Here is a 16,903-nt window from a genome sequence, read left to right as displayed (position 1 = left end):
AAAAACCAAAACGTCTTATATACATGCACGGAGGGAGTACATATGAACCAAGATAGGTGAGGTCATTAATATGGAAAAGAGGGAGTACTAGATTTGCTGGCATATTGTGCAAAAAACAAGGGTCAAAAGACACAAATAATTGAAGAAAGACAGAAATAAAAACTTCTCTAGATTTGATACTAATTTGGTGAAAAAGGACGGAGAGAGAAAGAGGGAAAAAGGTGCTCTTAAAAATACCAATTTGGACCGAGAGAGACAGAACCCAGCTCCTGCTCACGTACAACCAAACGCGGTCTCGTCCTGTCTCACGCTGCCCCACGTGACACGGCCCCACACGTCAGCACAGAACGGTCAACTAAACGGGAATCCTCCCGTCCGAGCTCCTTCTGCGGGTTTCAGACAAGGGCTTGGAGAAAACTGTGAAAAAAACTAAGGAGTTAGGGAAAACTGAGTATAACTAAGAATCCGAGGACACGAAAATTGAAATCCCTAGAATTTATGTTCATGCCAACCTTATGAATGGTAGATCATGCTACTAAAACGAAGTCTGGGAGGTGAGCACCATCTTAAGCTTTAAATATTTGAAACTAAACAGCAAAAACATACTAAGAATCCATGTCTGAAACTTCCATTTAAACTTAAAGTTGTATCTTATACTAACCAAACCATCTTCTCTTACCAAACCATATTTTGCACATGCATCTGTCGCCTATTAGGATGTAGTACTGTCACCTATTAGGATGTAGTACGAATGTGATCTTTCAGCCATAATTGCATGGCACTATGTTTATGCAAGACATAAGCATAAAACAAGGACCAAAGAATCGATATGTCGAACATGGCTAGGTGTTGTGTGGTGAGATTACGATTGCCCTGTCCAAACCATTGCGGTTGAAACCGTGCACAACTGCAGCAAATAGGTGCCTTATGGACATATCAATTGAGTGGAGGGGGGAATTGAAAAACTAATTAAATAGTGCATAATTAAGTTATTTATTATTAAAACCATCCAACAAGTTACACGTTACTCCTGGGAGATAGTTGTTTTAGCATGTTTTTTCCATATATGAATGATTACATGATAACCTGCCTCGGAGAGAGAATCTGAGAGAAAAACAAGTGGTTTTGTTGTAACATGATCGAATTTCAAAAAAACACATTATTCTCAGACATAGACGACCAAGAAGTGACAAACAAATTAAGTTAAATAATATCTTTGCACACGACTTATTTATTATCCCATAGCAACACTAGAGTATTAAGCTAGCGCATAATGTTCCAGAATTAACACCTTATCCAGTGTCTAATTTTCTTACCATTAATTTTTTTCAAACATGTTGTATGCTATGTGAAACTATTTATTTTATCCTTTTTCTATTAGTCTTTTTTGCGAATAAAGTTAGAAAACTTGATCACACATTTTCTAGGTCTATTTCTATGAACGGAGAGCATATGATTTTAAATACTATAGTGTTTTTTTTTTGGAATATACTCTAGTGTTTATCTCTTATTCTCTTATTATTACTGAGAATTAAGTTATTTAGGGGACTTCAAAAAAATGTATGCATTCATTTCCTCTCTATGTATTCTGAATTCTGACCGAAAAAAGGTAGTGTGTAGAAAAGGGTTTGGTTTGGAGATAGACTAGGCGTAGATTTTACATTTAGTAGGAGTATCAATTTTTTGCTCGATATTTATCGAATGAGAATTATACGGAGCACTTGCTTAGTGTTGTTTTTTTTAGCCCGATACTTTGATACGACAACAACAAAAGGCAGGACCAGTTTTGGTAGGCCTTCCGTGCAAGGTGCAACGCAACTACCCGGAAGAACCCAAGTCGTCCCCTCACGCGGCAAGCCGGCCTTCTTCTCCCACCGCCCCACCGCCCCACCTCTCCCGGCAGCGAGCGCACCGAGGCGGCGATGAATCCCTTCGCGAAGAAGCCAACGCCGCGAGGTACGAGCTTACCCCCCTACCCTTCCTCGCTGATCGAAATTCTACCGAATTCGGCGTCGGCTCCTGCGATCCTAATCCCAATTTGCGTTTCTCGATGCCGGCCGGCGTTGCGTAGTTCGATTTTGGGTCGATCGGATTGCTTCGGGGAGGATTCTATGGTTCGTACGCTGCTAGGTGGTAGCTCTATCGTTGTACCCTGAGCTCTGAATCCCTGGTTTCGGTTTTGGCTGTGCAGAGGCGATCAGGAACAGCAAGCGGGAGCTGACGAATGCGACAAGAGGTGAGCTGCTGAAATTCCTGCACACTTACCGCTCGTATAATTTTTCATTTTTAATGCTAGTTAACTTTCAAGTTACATGTGGTACTGTATTTTCGGGGAAGTTGCATGTGCTAGCTGTAGTTTGAACCTAATGCAAGTTGGATGTTCGTTGCATTCGATTGTTTCTGATCCAATCCCTATTATTTAGTGTAAATTGAATGCTACTAGTAGTAAATTTGCCAACTAAACTTAACGGCCGTGGCTAGCCAAATACCTGAAAGTTGTTTAGGAGTGAATTTGTTTATTGAGTAATTTTATTTGAAGCCCTTGGCATCTTGCTGTTGTATAGCCCTGTTGGACATGATATCTGCGATACCGTTCATTCTGTCATTTTTTCGAAATGGGGATACCATAGCCTCTGCATCGAAGTGATGCATATGGCCGCTTTATTACTACCATTCATTCTGTCATAGTACACATACAACGCTTTTGCATGTTCACTTAATAAAATTCGTTGAACTTGGGGTCTGAGTTGTGAAACATCAGGGAAATACTATTCAATATACATGCTAAGATATTCGGTTGCTCTCAATTATAACCCTCTTAGAATTGCTGCTCAAGAGAACAAAAACCTTTTCAGCAATGCTTTCCCACAGTAGTTCAGCTATGCAGGTTCTAGGGTTACCTAATTCCTGAAGTGTGTGATCTGTAGGTATTGAGAGGGACATTGGGACACTACAACAAGAGGTATGTACGTTAATCACATACGTGTTGTTGTGTGGTTAGCTAGAAATTTTGCTCAGTATATCTGCCAATATGGAAATGGATGGTTCTTCAATATGCGACACTCCATATGACAGCGCACACCTTTTCTTTCTGTGTTCCGTTATTTTCTTTGTTAGATGAGGTTGAAATAAGCAGCAGCCACAGCTTCAGCTTGTTTTTCGTTTTAATTACAGGAAAAGAGGCTGGTTGCTGAAATCAAAAGGACTGCAAAAACTGGCAATGAGGTTTAATCTCTTACATCTCAGTTTCACACACTAGTTTTGTTCTGGTTTTATTGATTCCCTTCTATTTTGCAGGCAGCGACTAAAATCCTCGCCCGTCAACTGATCAGGCTGCGACAGCAAATTTCCACTTTACAAGGTAGCCGAGCTCAGATTCGTGGCATCGCAACACATACACAGGTGGATATTTTCCGGGTTATTCTTTCTTCCACATACAGTGGGGAGTTAGGTTCTGATTTTGGTGCCTAACTCTGTCCTTAGGCAATGCAAGCCAACACTTCAGTGGCTGCTGGCATGCAAAGTGCGAGTAAAGCGATGGGGGCTATGAACAAGGTAATTCCTACCTAACTTATGCGCATGTGACTTGTCAGATGTTTTGCATCTTCAAAATGACGTGGTATCTTCCAACATGCATCTCTGCAAGTAGTAACTTCTGCTTGTTTGAAATTTGAACTGGACTAGAATATAATTTTCTTGGAATCAAAACACATATGTTTGAGGGTTTAATTATTGTTTTTTTTTGCATTTTTATTGCAGCAAATGGATCCTGCCAAGCAGATGAAGGTAATGCAAGAATTCCAAAAACAGTCAGCACAAATGGATATGACGGTACGCAACTTCCGGCCATTACTTAATAGAATGATTGCTCCCAATAAAAAAAGAACTTGTGTTGTTTTCCTTGGAATCTCACATGCATGTATGGGTGCCTGTGTGTTAGATTGTGACAAAGTACATGTGTCTGTATGCACTGACTATGCTTGTTATTTGTGCAGAACGAGATGATGTCTGACTCAATTGACAACATCTTAGACGATGACCAGGCTGAGGAAGAGACTGATGAGCTTGCTAACCAGGTTATTTAAGATATCTAGCCCCAGCCCAAATTGGTAGATCTCTTTGATTACTTACCCTATCTCTTGTCCATATATATTTTAGGTGCTCGATGAGATTGGCGTTGATGTTGCCTCACAGGTAGCTGAAGCTGTGAAGAAACCCTTTGTTTGTCGCTATCATTCTAACTGTAGTTCTAAATTTCACTAATCTTTATCCTTTTTGCAGTTGTCCTCTGCTCCTAAAGGAAGAATTGCCGGAAAGAAGGCTGTGGCTGATGACAGGTATGCAGGATCCTTCAACCCTTCCTCAATTGTTAAGGAAGTAAGGTTACTCTACTTTCTGCACTTCAAAATGCTATGGCTAAGGAACGACAATGACTATTTAGCTTTTCCAGATGTTGTTATGCAACACATCAAAATAGTTAAAATCCTATTTTAAAAATAATAAACTCTCGTAATTATATTTTGTAACCAGATATAGAACATGTATAACTTAGTTTCTAAGTAGAAGAACCTGTCCTTTTATTTTAGCTGTGATATTTTGTCTGCACTTCCCTACAAAAGTAACATAATCTTCTGTAGGATCTTATTGCTTGTATATTGCTTTCACATATAAATTTATCGCTACCAGATCTTTTTGTAGTCTTCTTTTTTGAGGGAATTATTTTTGCTGTCTTTGGTCTATTCTTAGCTCAGTATTTGGCTTACAGTTGCTCCTCTTGCTTCCATGAATATGCATGTATACCTAATTTAATATGGCGTGTTTATGACACTGGTTACCAATTTTCTGTTGAAAGCATGACACTGGTTACCTTGTTCACAGTTCGGAGTTTGATGAACTCGAGAAGAGGCTTGCTGCTTTGAAGAATCCATAAATGGCGCCTCTTTGCAACCCTCCCCTTGGAGATTCAAAGGCATTTTGCATTTGTAAATATTGGATGGAGGAGAGAGTGTACGATAAGATGAGAGGCAGATGAAGACGTCAGAGGGAGTTCTTTTAAGAAAAAAAGAGTCCTGTAAAAATCTTGATTGATTGTCTGTTACTGCACGCTGCAGTTATCACAGCAGGCTGAAATTGACCTGGATTTGCTGATTCATTAGGTTAGTTACGATGCATATGGTCGTGTATAAATAACCCAGAGGTTTAATGGTACAAACTGTTTGCTCCTCAGCACTATATGATTGTTGTCACATGCTAATGTTTTTTAATTTCATTTTTTGAGATGGTCACTAGTTAATCCATGTTAGGCACAGATCAGTGAAGTTGGTAAGTTAGGGATATGAAGTTGGTAAAACTGTAAAAGTAAAGATGCTCCAGGGCAGCTTTGGATCGTAGGCTTTAAAACCATATGAATTTGACAGTAATGGCATTGCAAAACAGAGACTGTAAATTGCAGGAACACTGAGAAACACTGCAAAAATGAAGTTTGTTTGAATACTGAGAATCATATGAAAGTATGATAACAGAAGATCAATCCATTGAAGAACGTTCCTATATATGATTCAAAGTCCTAAACTGAAACAAGAGAAGCCGATGTTTTGCCTTGAAAAAGAATTAGTTACATACTTCGAGTACATCATCTTATATCGCAACATCTCATTTGGAGTTTGGAGAAGGCATATATGCATGGTAACCAGGTCACCGCCCCTTCCTGGCCACTATGTCCTTCATGTCATCGTCCGCTGGGCGATGGAAGGCTGATGAAGCCTTTGGCACTTGTCGATCCATCACTTCCTCCTCTCCCCGCTGATGGTGAGGCGCTCGAAGCTCCGGAGCGCCGCGTGGCTGTCCCGTCGGCCGGTTCTTCCCTGCGAGTTCCGGGCAACAGGGGACGACGAGCCGTTCTCTGTGCCGCTACCTCCAGAGTGGTGGAGCCTTTGGACGTTGGACGGCGATGGGCGGCTGCTGCTGCCGCTGCCGCTGCCCGAGAACAACCGCCCCGTGCAGTCTCCTGAGGAGGTCGGACGGCTGGATGGCGTGATGGCCATCTTGGACGAGCTACCGGTCCGGGACAAGATGCCCGTTCTCTCTGACTCAGCAGCAACCTGGCACATATGCCCATCATATGGGCGAAAGTAAGTTACTCCCTTCAGAAAAACAGCAGTTGCCTTTGTCCTTTCCATCAACTTTTGGTGCCAACAGAAGAGCTGATTCATAGCGGATTGCAAACTTACAGCTTCTTTAGATGAAGTGAAGGACTCCGCGAGGCTTTTGTGCCTGGAATGGTCTCCATGCCGACCGGAGCCGTCTCCGTGCCGACCGGAGCCTGAGTTTCTTCTGGCAAATGCCTCCACAGCACCAGTGAATCTATCTCGGATCTCTTGTCCTACTGGCAGAACACAAATGAATTAATCTGGGTATGGATATCGGTGTTTCATATGGTAATGGATGGATGCGACCGGCCACAAGGCAAACCTGAAGATCTATCTGTTCTGTCGGCGGATGCCCCAACTCCAGCCATTCTTCCACTCGGTTGCTGGATATCAACAAGATAAATAGTTTAACAACAAGATCGAATACCTAGTGCCAGTCGACAAAGTAAGATAATACATACTCGAACAAGCTTGTTACTGGAACTCATATGAGGATACTTGATAGCGGTCCAGTCGAATACATAATCAAATTGATATCCTACAGAGGTGTCCCATCATTAGATCACACATTCTTCTCATTATAAAGTATTCAAGTGGTCAATCAAACTCCAAAGAAGAAAGAAGCTTGTGTACCTTCACGAACAAATACATCCCGAAAGAGTTTCTTCAAATAAGAGTAATCTGGTCTGTCTTCGAATCGCAGAGAGCGACAATAGTGGAAATATGAGATGAACTCCGATGGATAAGATTTGCACAGAACCTGGTCAAAAGAGTTTTAGTTAAAATACATTCGGGAGTTACCCTAATAGAATGGTGAAATTCATGACTGCACCATCAGTACCTCTGCTGGAGTAAGCATTTTCTTTTCACTAATTCTGTCATACTTCTGTTTCTTAGTGCCAGCTTTGAGACCCTGCCATGGGAGACTGTGAATAACAGCAGAGCATGGCAAGTCAGCACTCACACTATTGAACAGGAAATTGAAAAGATTGTAAAGTACAGATCGTCAGGCCTAACCTTCCTCTCAAAAAGTACAGTAGAAGATAGCCAACAGACTCCAGATCATCTCTTCTGCTTTGTTCTGTAAGAAACAAATGCACATGTAAGATAACATGCTTTATTCTATTTTAAAATTTAAATACCACATAGCCGCTAATTGTAAAGATGATAGTATTTTCATTCTATAGATAAGCCTAAGCCTTGCTTGATTCTAGAATAATCTGGGAGAAAAGATAACAAATTTGGGCTTTCATATTGCGCTCACCTATTCCAAGATGAGTATTCACACTAGCATAGCGTGCTGTTCCTGTCAGATTTTTGTTCTCCCTGTGCAGAGAAACAATTAATCATGATTATATTGAATATACAATTCATATACACCGGCACAACAAGACATATCTTAGAAATCATATCGGTCAAATGTAACCTGTAAACTCTCCAAGAAAAGGCATGAAAATATTTGGATGTAGTATAAGACAAAATGTTGTTAAGAATTACTGACTGAACTAATTTCATCATTTTAGATATGAAGTTTGCATTCGAATAACACGAAATTATGATCCTATGTATACACGAATTTGATAATATATAGCAGTGTCTACTGTCTAGGATGCAAGGGCACTCTCTGAACTTGTTACGATTGCATACGGCTGTGACTGCGAGTATCCCCTAACGGAAATGTGGCAATATGATGGTACATTATATAAAAAACATGGGAACATTTTAACATGGTATGGCAGAAATACTTAATACAACAAAATCTACGTCACATTTAACTTCTAAGATAACTTCGTGAAATTTCCAATCAAACTTCATAAACCAGTATATCACCTGTAGGGGATGTGTTTATGAGTCTGGAGATCCTTGTATTTCTTAGCAAGCCCATAATCAATTATATATACCTACAGATGGAAAAGAGGATATGTCTTTATCTTCTGATCATGTATGTATACAAAACTTGGGTAATTGTTAGATGTTGCTGTATTAAAGAACTAAACACTCCTGTTAAATTTATGCCGAAAACAACTCCAGTAGATAACATGAACCTTTTCTGACAAAACTCACCTGATTAGCTTTCCGGCCTAAGCCCATAAGGAAGTTATCTGGCTTGATGTCACGGTGAAGAAATCCCTTGGAGTGCATATATTCCACTCGGGTTATCTAAGAAGGGGAAAATAATCGTCAACGTATGTCTGAGCAAAAATACAAAATCACATTTTTGAAACCTCCATACATAGAGCGAACACAAGTCAGACAAACTTATGTAAGCACTAACATCTAGCGCCCGCCCTCTGAAGGAAAGATAAAATTAAGTAAGTGCATTTTTCTCCAACACGTGTCTAAACATGTGTTATTTGTGTTAGACATAATTGAATAAGTTAACTAATTATGTTAAATTGTTGATGTGTGGTCTCAAAGAGGCTAGAATTGAGATCCAGTAAAGTTAGTCTATGCTGGAGCTCGTGGATATGGCATGATCTCCACCATCAGTTCAACAATTATTAAGTGTAACATGTTCAATAAGATATGCTTTATTCTAACATTTTTGCAAAAAAAAAAAAGCATTGGATTGAACAAAAATGTCTGGGAACAAACGAAACCAAATGGTTTCATAACTTCAGGTAACCATAGCCAGGTAGCACATGTAGAGGAAAAAACTTACTAGTTGATCAGCAAGCATAAGGACTGTTTTCATAGTAAATTTCCTGTTGCAGGAGTTGAACAAATCCTCCAAGCTTGGGCCAAGAAGATCGATGACCATAACATTGTACTCCCCCTCAACACCATACCACTTCAGATGTGGGATGCCAGCTACAATTAAAAACGAATCAATTCAACAGAGGGGCTAATCGGGCGCTACCATGCACATCACTGTAAAATGTAAATCAAACATATATGTACAATCCACTTACTTCCACCCTGCATCAGCATGTAAACTTTGGATTCATAGTGCAGCTGTGGGTGTTTGGATTTCACAGGTTCCTAACACAAATCAGATCGAGCGAAACATGAGACTTTGAGCCAAGCATTTCGATTATGAGCATTACAAGTCCTGAAACTCAAGGTTGCAGGCAAGTTTATCAGCACATACCAACTTTATTCCAACCTCCTCTCCATTCTGTATATTGATACCTGAATCAAGAAAAATCACATAAAAACAGATACTTGGTTAACGAAATTGACGGCCATTTTGCGCATAAGGCATATGAAGCATACCAAGGTACAGCTCCCCAAATGACCCACTCCCAATCTTCCTCCCAAGCCTAAACTTCCCTGCAACCACATGCTCCATGATTACGCTACTCTTGATTGCTACTATTCCCCCAGCGAATGGATTGCCGTGGCCGTGCGAAAAAACTCCGAATCAAAGGAAAGATGCAGCTCTTTGTCAGATGTAACCACGCTACAACACCTTGATAGCACTGAATTCTGGTGATATCATTTATCAAATTAGCTGCCTATTGCCTCAATGCCTCGCCAAGGAAGCAAACAATTCCCATCTGCCATGAAGAATCACTCAGCATGATCTAACAATAACGCCAGGAAATTCAAGTCGGTCCCCGAAGTCTGCATAAATCACAACGATTGCTGGAATTAGCTGCCTGCTGCGCCACCAAATCACCAATGACAATGCTTTTAGCAGCATCGACTACAATGCCGAACATTTGAGGCTACGGCTGGAAGAAAGAATCATCAGAACAAGCAAGAAGCAGCACCTATGATGGTACTCGACGGATCATGAGCCAGGAAACTCCCACGGATTGCGAAGCTGCACCGAATCCGGCCGCGGAAGCACCTCCCAATCGCAGACCTGCGCACCGGATGCGAGGCCCCAGTCGAATCGCATCGATGCCGATTCTGCAATTGGGAGGAGAGGGTGCGGTGTGGAAGCGCGGGTTGGTTAGAGAGAGAGGAGCGGGTGGTGGGAGTTTTTTTCTCGTTTAGGTCCCCGAGAAATCCGGCTACTAGATTTGCAGCGTGTCGGAGGAAGAAGGGAAGAGAGGCGTAATTGGAGGCAGGAAAGGCGGGACCTAAAGATGGGCAGATACAGTCAAGTTTTTTTCTCTCTTAAATTATGAGAGAGCATGCCTTTTTTCCCCCAAAAATAGAGAGAGCATGTCTTTAACTTCGAGAGAAACACGGGGTATAATGTAGCTTTATTACAAGTCATCCCGCATACGCTCACTCTCCTACTGATCGTTGAAGTCGCCGGGATTTAAATTTGACAAAGTCACCATATGTATATTGTCACATACGTGTGGCCAGTCTCCCGAAAAAACCCTAAGAAGCACACTTACTCTTGTGTTTCATACTTGAGATGTGAATTCTTACTCTCTCGAGCAGCATCATTCTAACAAGAGGTGGATCCAAAAATTTGTTAAAGCCTAAACGCGTCGCAAGACAACTAAAAAAAGTTGTCTAACAAATATATACATCACATGAAGACAAAAAATCACCCATTCAACAAGAATTTCTTTCTGCATAATATGCCATGATGATATTTTTATGATGCACATGACATGATAATATTGCAAGAGGATAGCAAGTGCAATGTTGCAAGAATCGGCATTTATATGACCCAACACATACATGCATTTTCACGGGCATATATCATAGTCAAAATAACATCATGTAAAGATAGTCAAAATTAGAATTCCGAATTTTGATTCACTAATTTTGTAGTTTCCTAGCTCAAGATGTGAAATTTACAACTTTGCATAATTGAATACTACTTATCAAGGCATATATTCTTCTCGAGTCATACTGCAATGTAGAACTTATAAAATGAGGAATTTGGAAATTTGAATCACCTAAAACAAGGATAGTATACAATTTCTACAAATTTACAATTTGCATACAATTGAACAAAAGTTGGGTCGCATGCTTTGTTTTTAGTGTGAAGAAGCCCCCCAGGTGACTGCGGCACTGCATACCTTTTCCACGTCCCAAGGCCTCAAGACCCACCACACTAGGCACAACCAAACAAAGTCCGGGCATTGCTTATCCAGACTCATCAGTTCGTCGCTAGAAATTCCCTCACGTGTGAGGCGCTCGGCAGCGAAGGTAGGGCAACAGAAACGTTGTGTCTGCCTGTGATTCTATCCAACCTACATGCACATGAAGTGTATTTCTTGTTTTTTGGTAATAATGTTGATCCCCATCACCATTTTCTTAAGGATCATGTTGTTTTGGAGATATAGTTCTCGCACATGTGGCAACGAAGCACCAGTTAGAGGATATGTTCACAAAAACCATGGATGAAGCTAGGTTTTGTGAGTTAAGGCAAGCTAGTATCTTTGCCCCTGAGAACTTGGCTTCATAAACTTCATTTTCTTGCACTTGCTATGATACCTTGCTTTTGCGTACCACACATGTTATGTGTGAGGGTGACATCTTATCATTTTTTAACATGATGGATTCTTATGTGTGTGATAATTTGAGGATGTGTCACAAAGCGAATCATATGTTTCTTAAGAGAAAATATGTACCGTGGGTATCTCACTCCTTCGTGATTAATGACATTGTGCTCGAGCTCCTTCATCTCTCGCACTCTAAGATAACGAGGCAAGATGATCTTTTACTTTCCCACCTCTTTTAGCCTTGTTCTTACCTGGAAGGGAAGAGCACGTGAAAGGATACATATACCACCTAGAGGGGGGAGATGGGGTTGAATAAGTACATGGGGGATCATGCACTTTCAACAGACAGTAGCTGACTTCTCACCGAAAGATAGCACCCCCTCGCAAGTCACCAACACCTCACACATTAATACAAACCGCCACCACCAGGAAGTAGGGTTGTTACGGGCGGTCTATTCCTGGGACTGTATATCTCGCGTATGCTTGAGGTTGTTACCCCATCTAATCTTGGTCACAAGTCTCCACCTACATACAAATCTACGACCAGGAATCAAAACCTGACACTTGGCTTTTCCTTCAGAGGTGTTTCCTTGGTAGGCTTGTTGTATGCTAACCATCCTTTGTTTGGTTTTAATTTAGCCAGTAACAGTTTGTACAATATGTAAGATAATATCAATGTCTAGATGGAAATCTCTACCCAAATCATCTAGCTAACTGGTTTCAATAAAAAAAAATTAATACAATCATGTTCAACTTTAAGACCCCATTCGTCCCTATATCAAAGGACCAAGTTTATCTGTTATTGCAAATTTTATCTAGCAATTTCCAAGTTTGAGTGATAGTAAAGTCCATAAAATCTCCCCATATGATAAATCTACATTTCTTCTGTTTGCGTCACTAAGTCCTCCATAAAAAGCATGTAAAACCAATGAGGGTGGTAAACCATGCATGATGGGATAGTGATCAAACAAATCTTAGAATATTATGTATCCTTTGACAAGGCTTTCACCATGTATATTCTTGAAATTGGTGAGCATAAGTATTGCTCCATCGGATTTTATCTTTGGGCAGAAGTGAGACAAGACGCGGATGATAAGTTCTTTTAGGTGTTAGTTTTTTATGTTGACAAAGCTTTTATACCAAATGAGCATCCTTTGTAGAAAGTATTTGACTAAACAAATTTTATTTTATTTCATCATAAGTAAAATCATTCGCGTTAAAGGTGTTGCATATATCATTAAAGTAATCGAGATGAGCATAGAGATCTAACGTATCGTTTTCTCCTACAAATATTTTTTTATTGTGCAACATATCAAGTAGTATGGGGTTCACCTCATACTCATCGGTGTTTACCCACGCTCTCGTAGAAGCATCAATAGGTGGTTCTCCAAACTTCTTGAGAGTGGCATGTTTGTGCTGGAGCTCAAACTTAGTCATGGTGTTTGCCCAAAACCTGCATATAACTCAGTTTCCATAGTAACATTAAATAATTTGAAACAAAAACCGAAAGCACTTAGCTCCCCTGTAACGACGCTAAAAAATAGCTTGATGTCTGCAAGTGTGCATGACGTTCGTAGCTATAGTTTCGAAAAGTAAGATTATTGAACCACAATGGGGATATTTAGTAAAGTTTTAATTGCCTATTGCTACCTTCACCTAGATGTAATTGCAAGTTATTCTTGATCCAAAGCAATGTGAGATGTAAGTGGATGTTGTTGTTGAGTTGTGAACATAGCAATAGTGAATAAAGCGAAAAGAGGAAAGAAACGACATGAGCTATGTAAAGTAGTTGAAACCTAATAAGGGTAAATCATTCTCATGGAGTTGAGATTCACCACTAGCATATTTATTATTTGATTAGAAAATTATGAAGTCGTTGTAGTATGTGTGCATGTTGGAGTCCCGCATAAAGGTGCTCATAGTATAGATACGAAGCGCCCCGTATAACCACCACTAGCCCCCAAGCTAGTAGTTGAAGTACTCTAGTAATTAAAGGTCTCCTCATGGTTATGGATATCAACTCTTTTGGATCCCGTTCTCCTCGTTAGCACATAGTTGGCGGAGGCGGCAGATGATGTCACATAGTTAACGCCCACATTCCTCCAACTATATATAACGATGATTTCCTCAAATGTTTCGAAAGAAAATATTATGTGGTCGACAACAAGTAATATCATTTGCGATGATCACCACACACATATTAGAAATGAAGACAATATAAATATTTATCTCAATTTGTGATATTTCTAGGGTTCCTCCATCTCCCTAAATACAAATGGAACTACTCACGCATGAAGCCAAATAACATCATCATGATGACATGAATGAGGTATGGAGGATCAAATGAATACAAGTGAAAATCAACAATAAGATTTGGAATTACAACAAGATGGATAAAGATGGTGATGGTGCTGATGTTGATGATGAAGAAGATCGTGTTGGGTTCGTTGCATGAAAAAAAAACTATCGCAAAGACGAATAAATCCAAGATCCAATCTATGGAAAAACCAAGATCTAATCTATGAGATCGGAGCAACGAGATAGATGAGAAACTAACCCTCGAAGATCCAAAGCCTTAACAAGATCAGATCTCGTGGTTGATGTAGACGATCCTTCTGGTGCTGCAATCCGGCAGCACTTCCGTACTCGAATCACACGTACGGTGTCAATGACGCCCTTCCTCTCCCTGTTCCATAGGTCAGCGGAGGAGTAGATCCCCTCGGAATCCCAGCAGCACGACGGCGTGGTGGTGGTGTTAGTGGATGATAAATTCCTGCAGCGCTTCGCCAAGCCTGCGTAGGAAGAAGGAGGAGGGAGAGAGGGGCGGCTAGGGTTTGGGGGCATGTTGTGCTGCGCCCCAACCCTCCCCTCCCTCTTATATAGGTGTGGGGGGCTGCCTGGGCCCCTCCTCCAAGCTCTAGGGTCGACCAAAAAAGGGGGGGGGGGCAACTTTCCCCCAAGTTAAGTCCCTATTTTCAAGGGATTTGATCTTATCCACTTGATCCAACCGCATGGGCCTTGGTGGATGGTGTGCCTGGTGACATAGGCATCCCCAATGGGCCTGCCGAAGATAGTACCCAGGGTTTACTGAAGGCCCATGACTCGAAGAATAAGAAGATTCGGAAGCCCAAGTCATTATTAAGGAAATCTAGAGTTGTATTAGAAAGTATTATTTGTAATCTTGCGAGACGGGTTGGAAACCCTCCCGGACTCTGTAACTTGTGTATTACGAATCCCTCGGCTCCGCCTCCTATATAAGGGGGAGTCGAGGGACAAAGAAAGCATCGATTCATTGTCTCACAAAACCCTAGTTTTCATATCGTCGAGCACTTTTCGGCTGAAACCTTCGAGATCTACTTGCCCTCTACTTCCGACTAAAACCCTAGTCTACAACTTGTAGGCATTAATAAGTTAATCCCTTGTCAATTGGCGCCGTATGTGGGAATTAGAGGTGTCAAGGAGTTGATCTCGATGGCACGTTCAAGATCGTCGACTTCATCAACTGGAAGCAACGCAATGGACAGAGGTAAACAGATCGAAACTGGTCTAGTTGATTTTGTTCCTCACCCGCCCTCCCGTTTGGATGCATATGCGTATCTGGAGGAGCCCATGGAGATGACGTTTGGAAAGTTCCACTTCCGCGTCGAGAAAGAAGGAGCGTATCGTCTCGAAATTCCGATCTCGTCAGGATTATCAGTGGTCGATCCCGATTTTTCAAGTTCAGCATCATCAATCGAGTCGGGCGACGAGAAAACTTCATCGCCACGCTTCATCAGCTCCAGGGCAAGTGAAAAACTCGCCAAAATCTTCAGCGACATGTCTTTCGAGTCATCTGCGGACTCGTATATAAGCGATGACTCGAGCGACATCGACTGCTTCAACTTTGTCGACAGATTCAGCACTGTTGGCAAGGTCTTCACCAATCTCTATGATGGTGTCACCAAACCCGACAAAGTTCAGAATTCAAAATATCATCAGATCTACGCAATTGGAGAACCAAGCCGTCCAGAACCGGCGACGTCAGAGGCTTTCGACGATGCGGGAATCCGTATGTCGATCCCGCAGATCTCGCGCGAGGTTTGGGAACAAAATATATCGGAACAGGAACACGAGAGATGGTGCGATTTCCGCGAGCGAGTATGGGATCGAGTCGCAAGAGCTATTGATGGTACGTAACCAATGACCATTACGGCAACACCCGAGGAGTCACAAGCGTATCAATATAGGCTTGCACGTATCGAGGAGGAGCTCGAGAAACAGAAAATCGAGTTAGACGAGAGGCGAGAAGCGGCCTCCGCATCAAGCGAGCGAAGGGCGAGCTAAGCCGACATTCATGAACTTCGGGAGATAGTCATAGAGAAGCTCGGAGGAGAGCAAGATCTCGCCTCGCAAAATATACCGAAGCGAGAGAGAGAAAACTTGGTTCAAAACCTCGACATGTCTTTCATGTCAATCGACACGAGGGGGAATATTATTCCCAAAACACCGGAAGCGGGGTATATGGCAACGCAAGCTTTCATCCTAGCGTCCGGGCCACCTCCCGGAGATCCAAGAGAAGCGTTGTATAACATGGCCATGGCAGGGTGTGGAGCCATGGGAGCGAGCATTCGTAGCTACACCTCCCGAAGGATCGAGCAAGGCAAAACAGGTCCACGACCCACTGCGGCAGGCACTCGGCCCCGAAAGAACAAGTGGAGCAAGAGACACGGCGGCACAAGCACGGGTGGACAGAGCACGACAACATAGAAGAGAACATCGGCATTCCCCGAGAGATAGATGACGAGGATATGTGTGGACTACCATGTTTTACAAGAAGGGTCCGGAAAACTCGAGTTCCTTCAGGGTTTAAGTTACCCGATAATTTCAAAAAATTCGATGGCCTGCAAGATCCCGAGGATTGGCTAGTCGATTACCTCGAGACGGTGAAACTGATAGGCGGAACCAGAGCAACAGCAATGCAGAGTATTCAAGTACACCTAAGCGGAGTCGCAAGATCTTGGATCAAGAAGCTTCCTCCAGGCTCCATCGATAGCTGGGATAGTTTTGAGGATGTGTTCGTCAAGAATTTCCGATCCGCCTGCAAGAAACCTGCATCACTAGAAGAATTGAGATCATGTCGACAAAAGCATGATGAGTCAATGAGGAAATACATCCAGAGGTGGAACATTATCAAAAACTCGGCAGAAAACATATCTGACGAGAGAGCAATAGATGCGTTCGTAGCGAGAATCCGACGAGGAGATTTTGTCGAGGACTTGGGGAGAACAAATCCAAGGACAGTGTCAGCATTAATGGAGATAGCAAACAGATGGGCAGATGGAGAAGATGCTATCCACAATAAACGACATAGGTCACCAGAGGAGGACCGTAGTTGAAATTTCCAAAACAGACGAC

General features: G+C 41.9%; 2 protein-coding genes across 3 annotated transcripts; one reads left to right on the top strand and one right to left on the bottom strand.

Moving 5' to 3' along the window:
• Nucleotides 1-1,824: 1,824 nt before the first annotated feature.
• On the top strand, nt 1,825-5,232 carry LOC124705545 (vacuolar protein sorting-associated protein 2 homolog 3). Its single transcript, XM_047237247.1, has 11 exons — nt 1,825-1,956; nt 2,192-2,236; nt 2,928-2,962; nt 3,175-3,225; nt 3,298-3,402; nt 3,484-3,555; nt 3,760-3,831; nt 3,996-4,076; nt 4,159-4,194; nt 4,282-4,337; nt 4,879-5,232. The coding sequence occupies exons 1-11, from the start codon at nt 1,923-1,925 to the stop codon at nt 4,928-4,930; spliced, it is 639 nt and encodes a 212-aa protein (XP_047093203.1). The 5' UTR covers nt 1,825-1,922; the 3' UTR covers nt 4,931-5,232.
• A 210-nt stretch (nt 5,233-5,442) lies between these two features.
• On the bottom strand, nt 5,443-10,144 carry LOC124705544 (casein kinase 1-like). Of its 2 annotated transcripts, none has more exons than XM_047237245.1 (15): nt 9,866-10,144; nt 9,366-9,716; nt 9,241-9,281; nt 9,062-9,131; nt 8,812-8,960; nt 8,214-8,309; nt 7,980-8,050; nt 7,414-7,475; nt 7,167-7,230; nt 6,991-7,075; nt 6,783-6,909; nt 6,611-6,687; nt 6,472-6,532; nt 6,231-6,385; nt 5,443-6,101 (listed from the first exon to the last, which is right to left on the bottom strand). In XM_047237245.1, the coding sequence occupies exons 2-15, from the start codon at nt 9,439-9,441 to the stop codon at nt 5,784-5,786; spliced, it is 1,452 nt and encodes a 483-aa protein (XP_047093201.1). In that variant the 5' UTR covers nt 9,442-9,716; nt 9,866-10,144; the 3' UTR covers nt 5,443-5,783. The 2 variants fall into 2 exon arrangements, with proteins under 2 accessions (XP_047093201.1, XP_047093202.1); XM_047237246.1 differs by having other exon boundaries at nt 6,231-6,382.
• Between the last annotated feature and the right edge of the window lie 6,759 nt (nt 10,145-16,903).

Source organism: Lolium rigidum, chromosome 4 (genome assembly GCF_022539505.1).
Source record: "Lolium rigidum isolate FL_2022 chromosome 4, APGP_CSIRO_Lrig_0.1, whole genome shotgun sequence".
Classification (NCBI taxonomy): Eukaryota; Viridiplantae; Streptophyta; class Magnoliopsida; order Poales; family Poaceae; genus Lolium; species Lolium rigidum.
The sequence above is the reverse complement of the archived record's forward strand: the minus strand, read 5'-3'. Positions and strand labels throughout refer to the sequence as shown.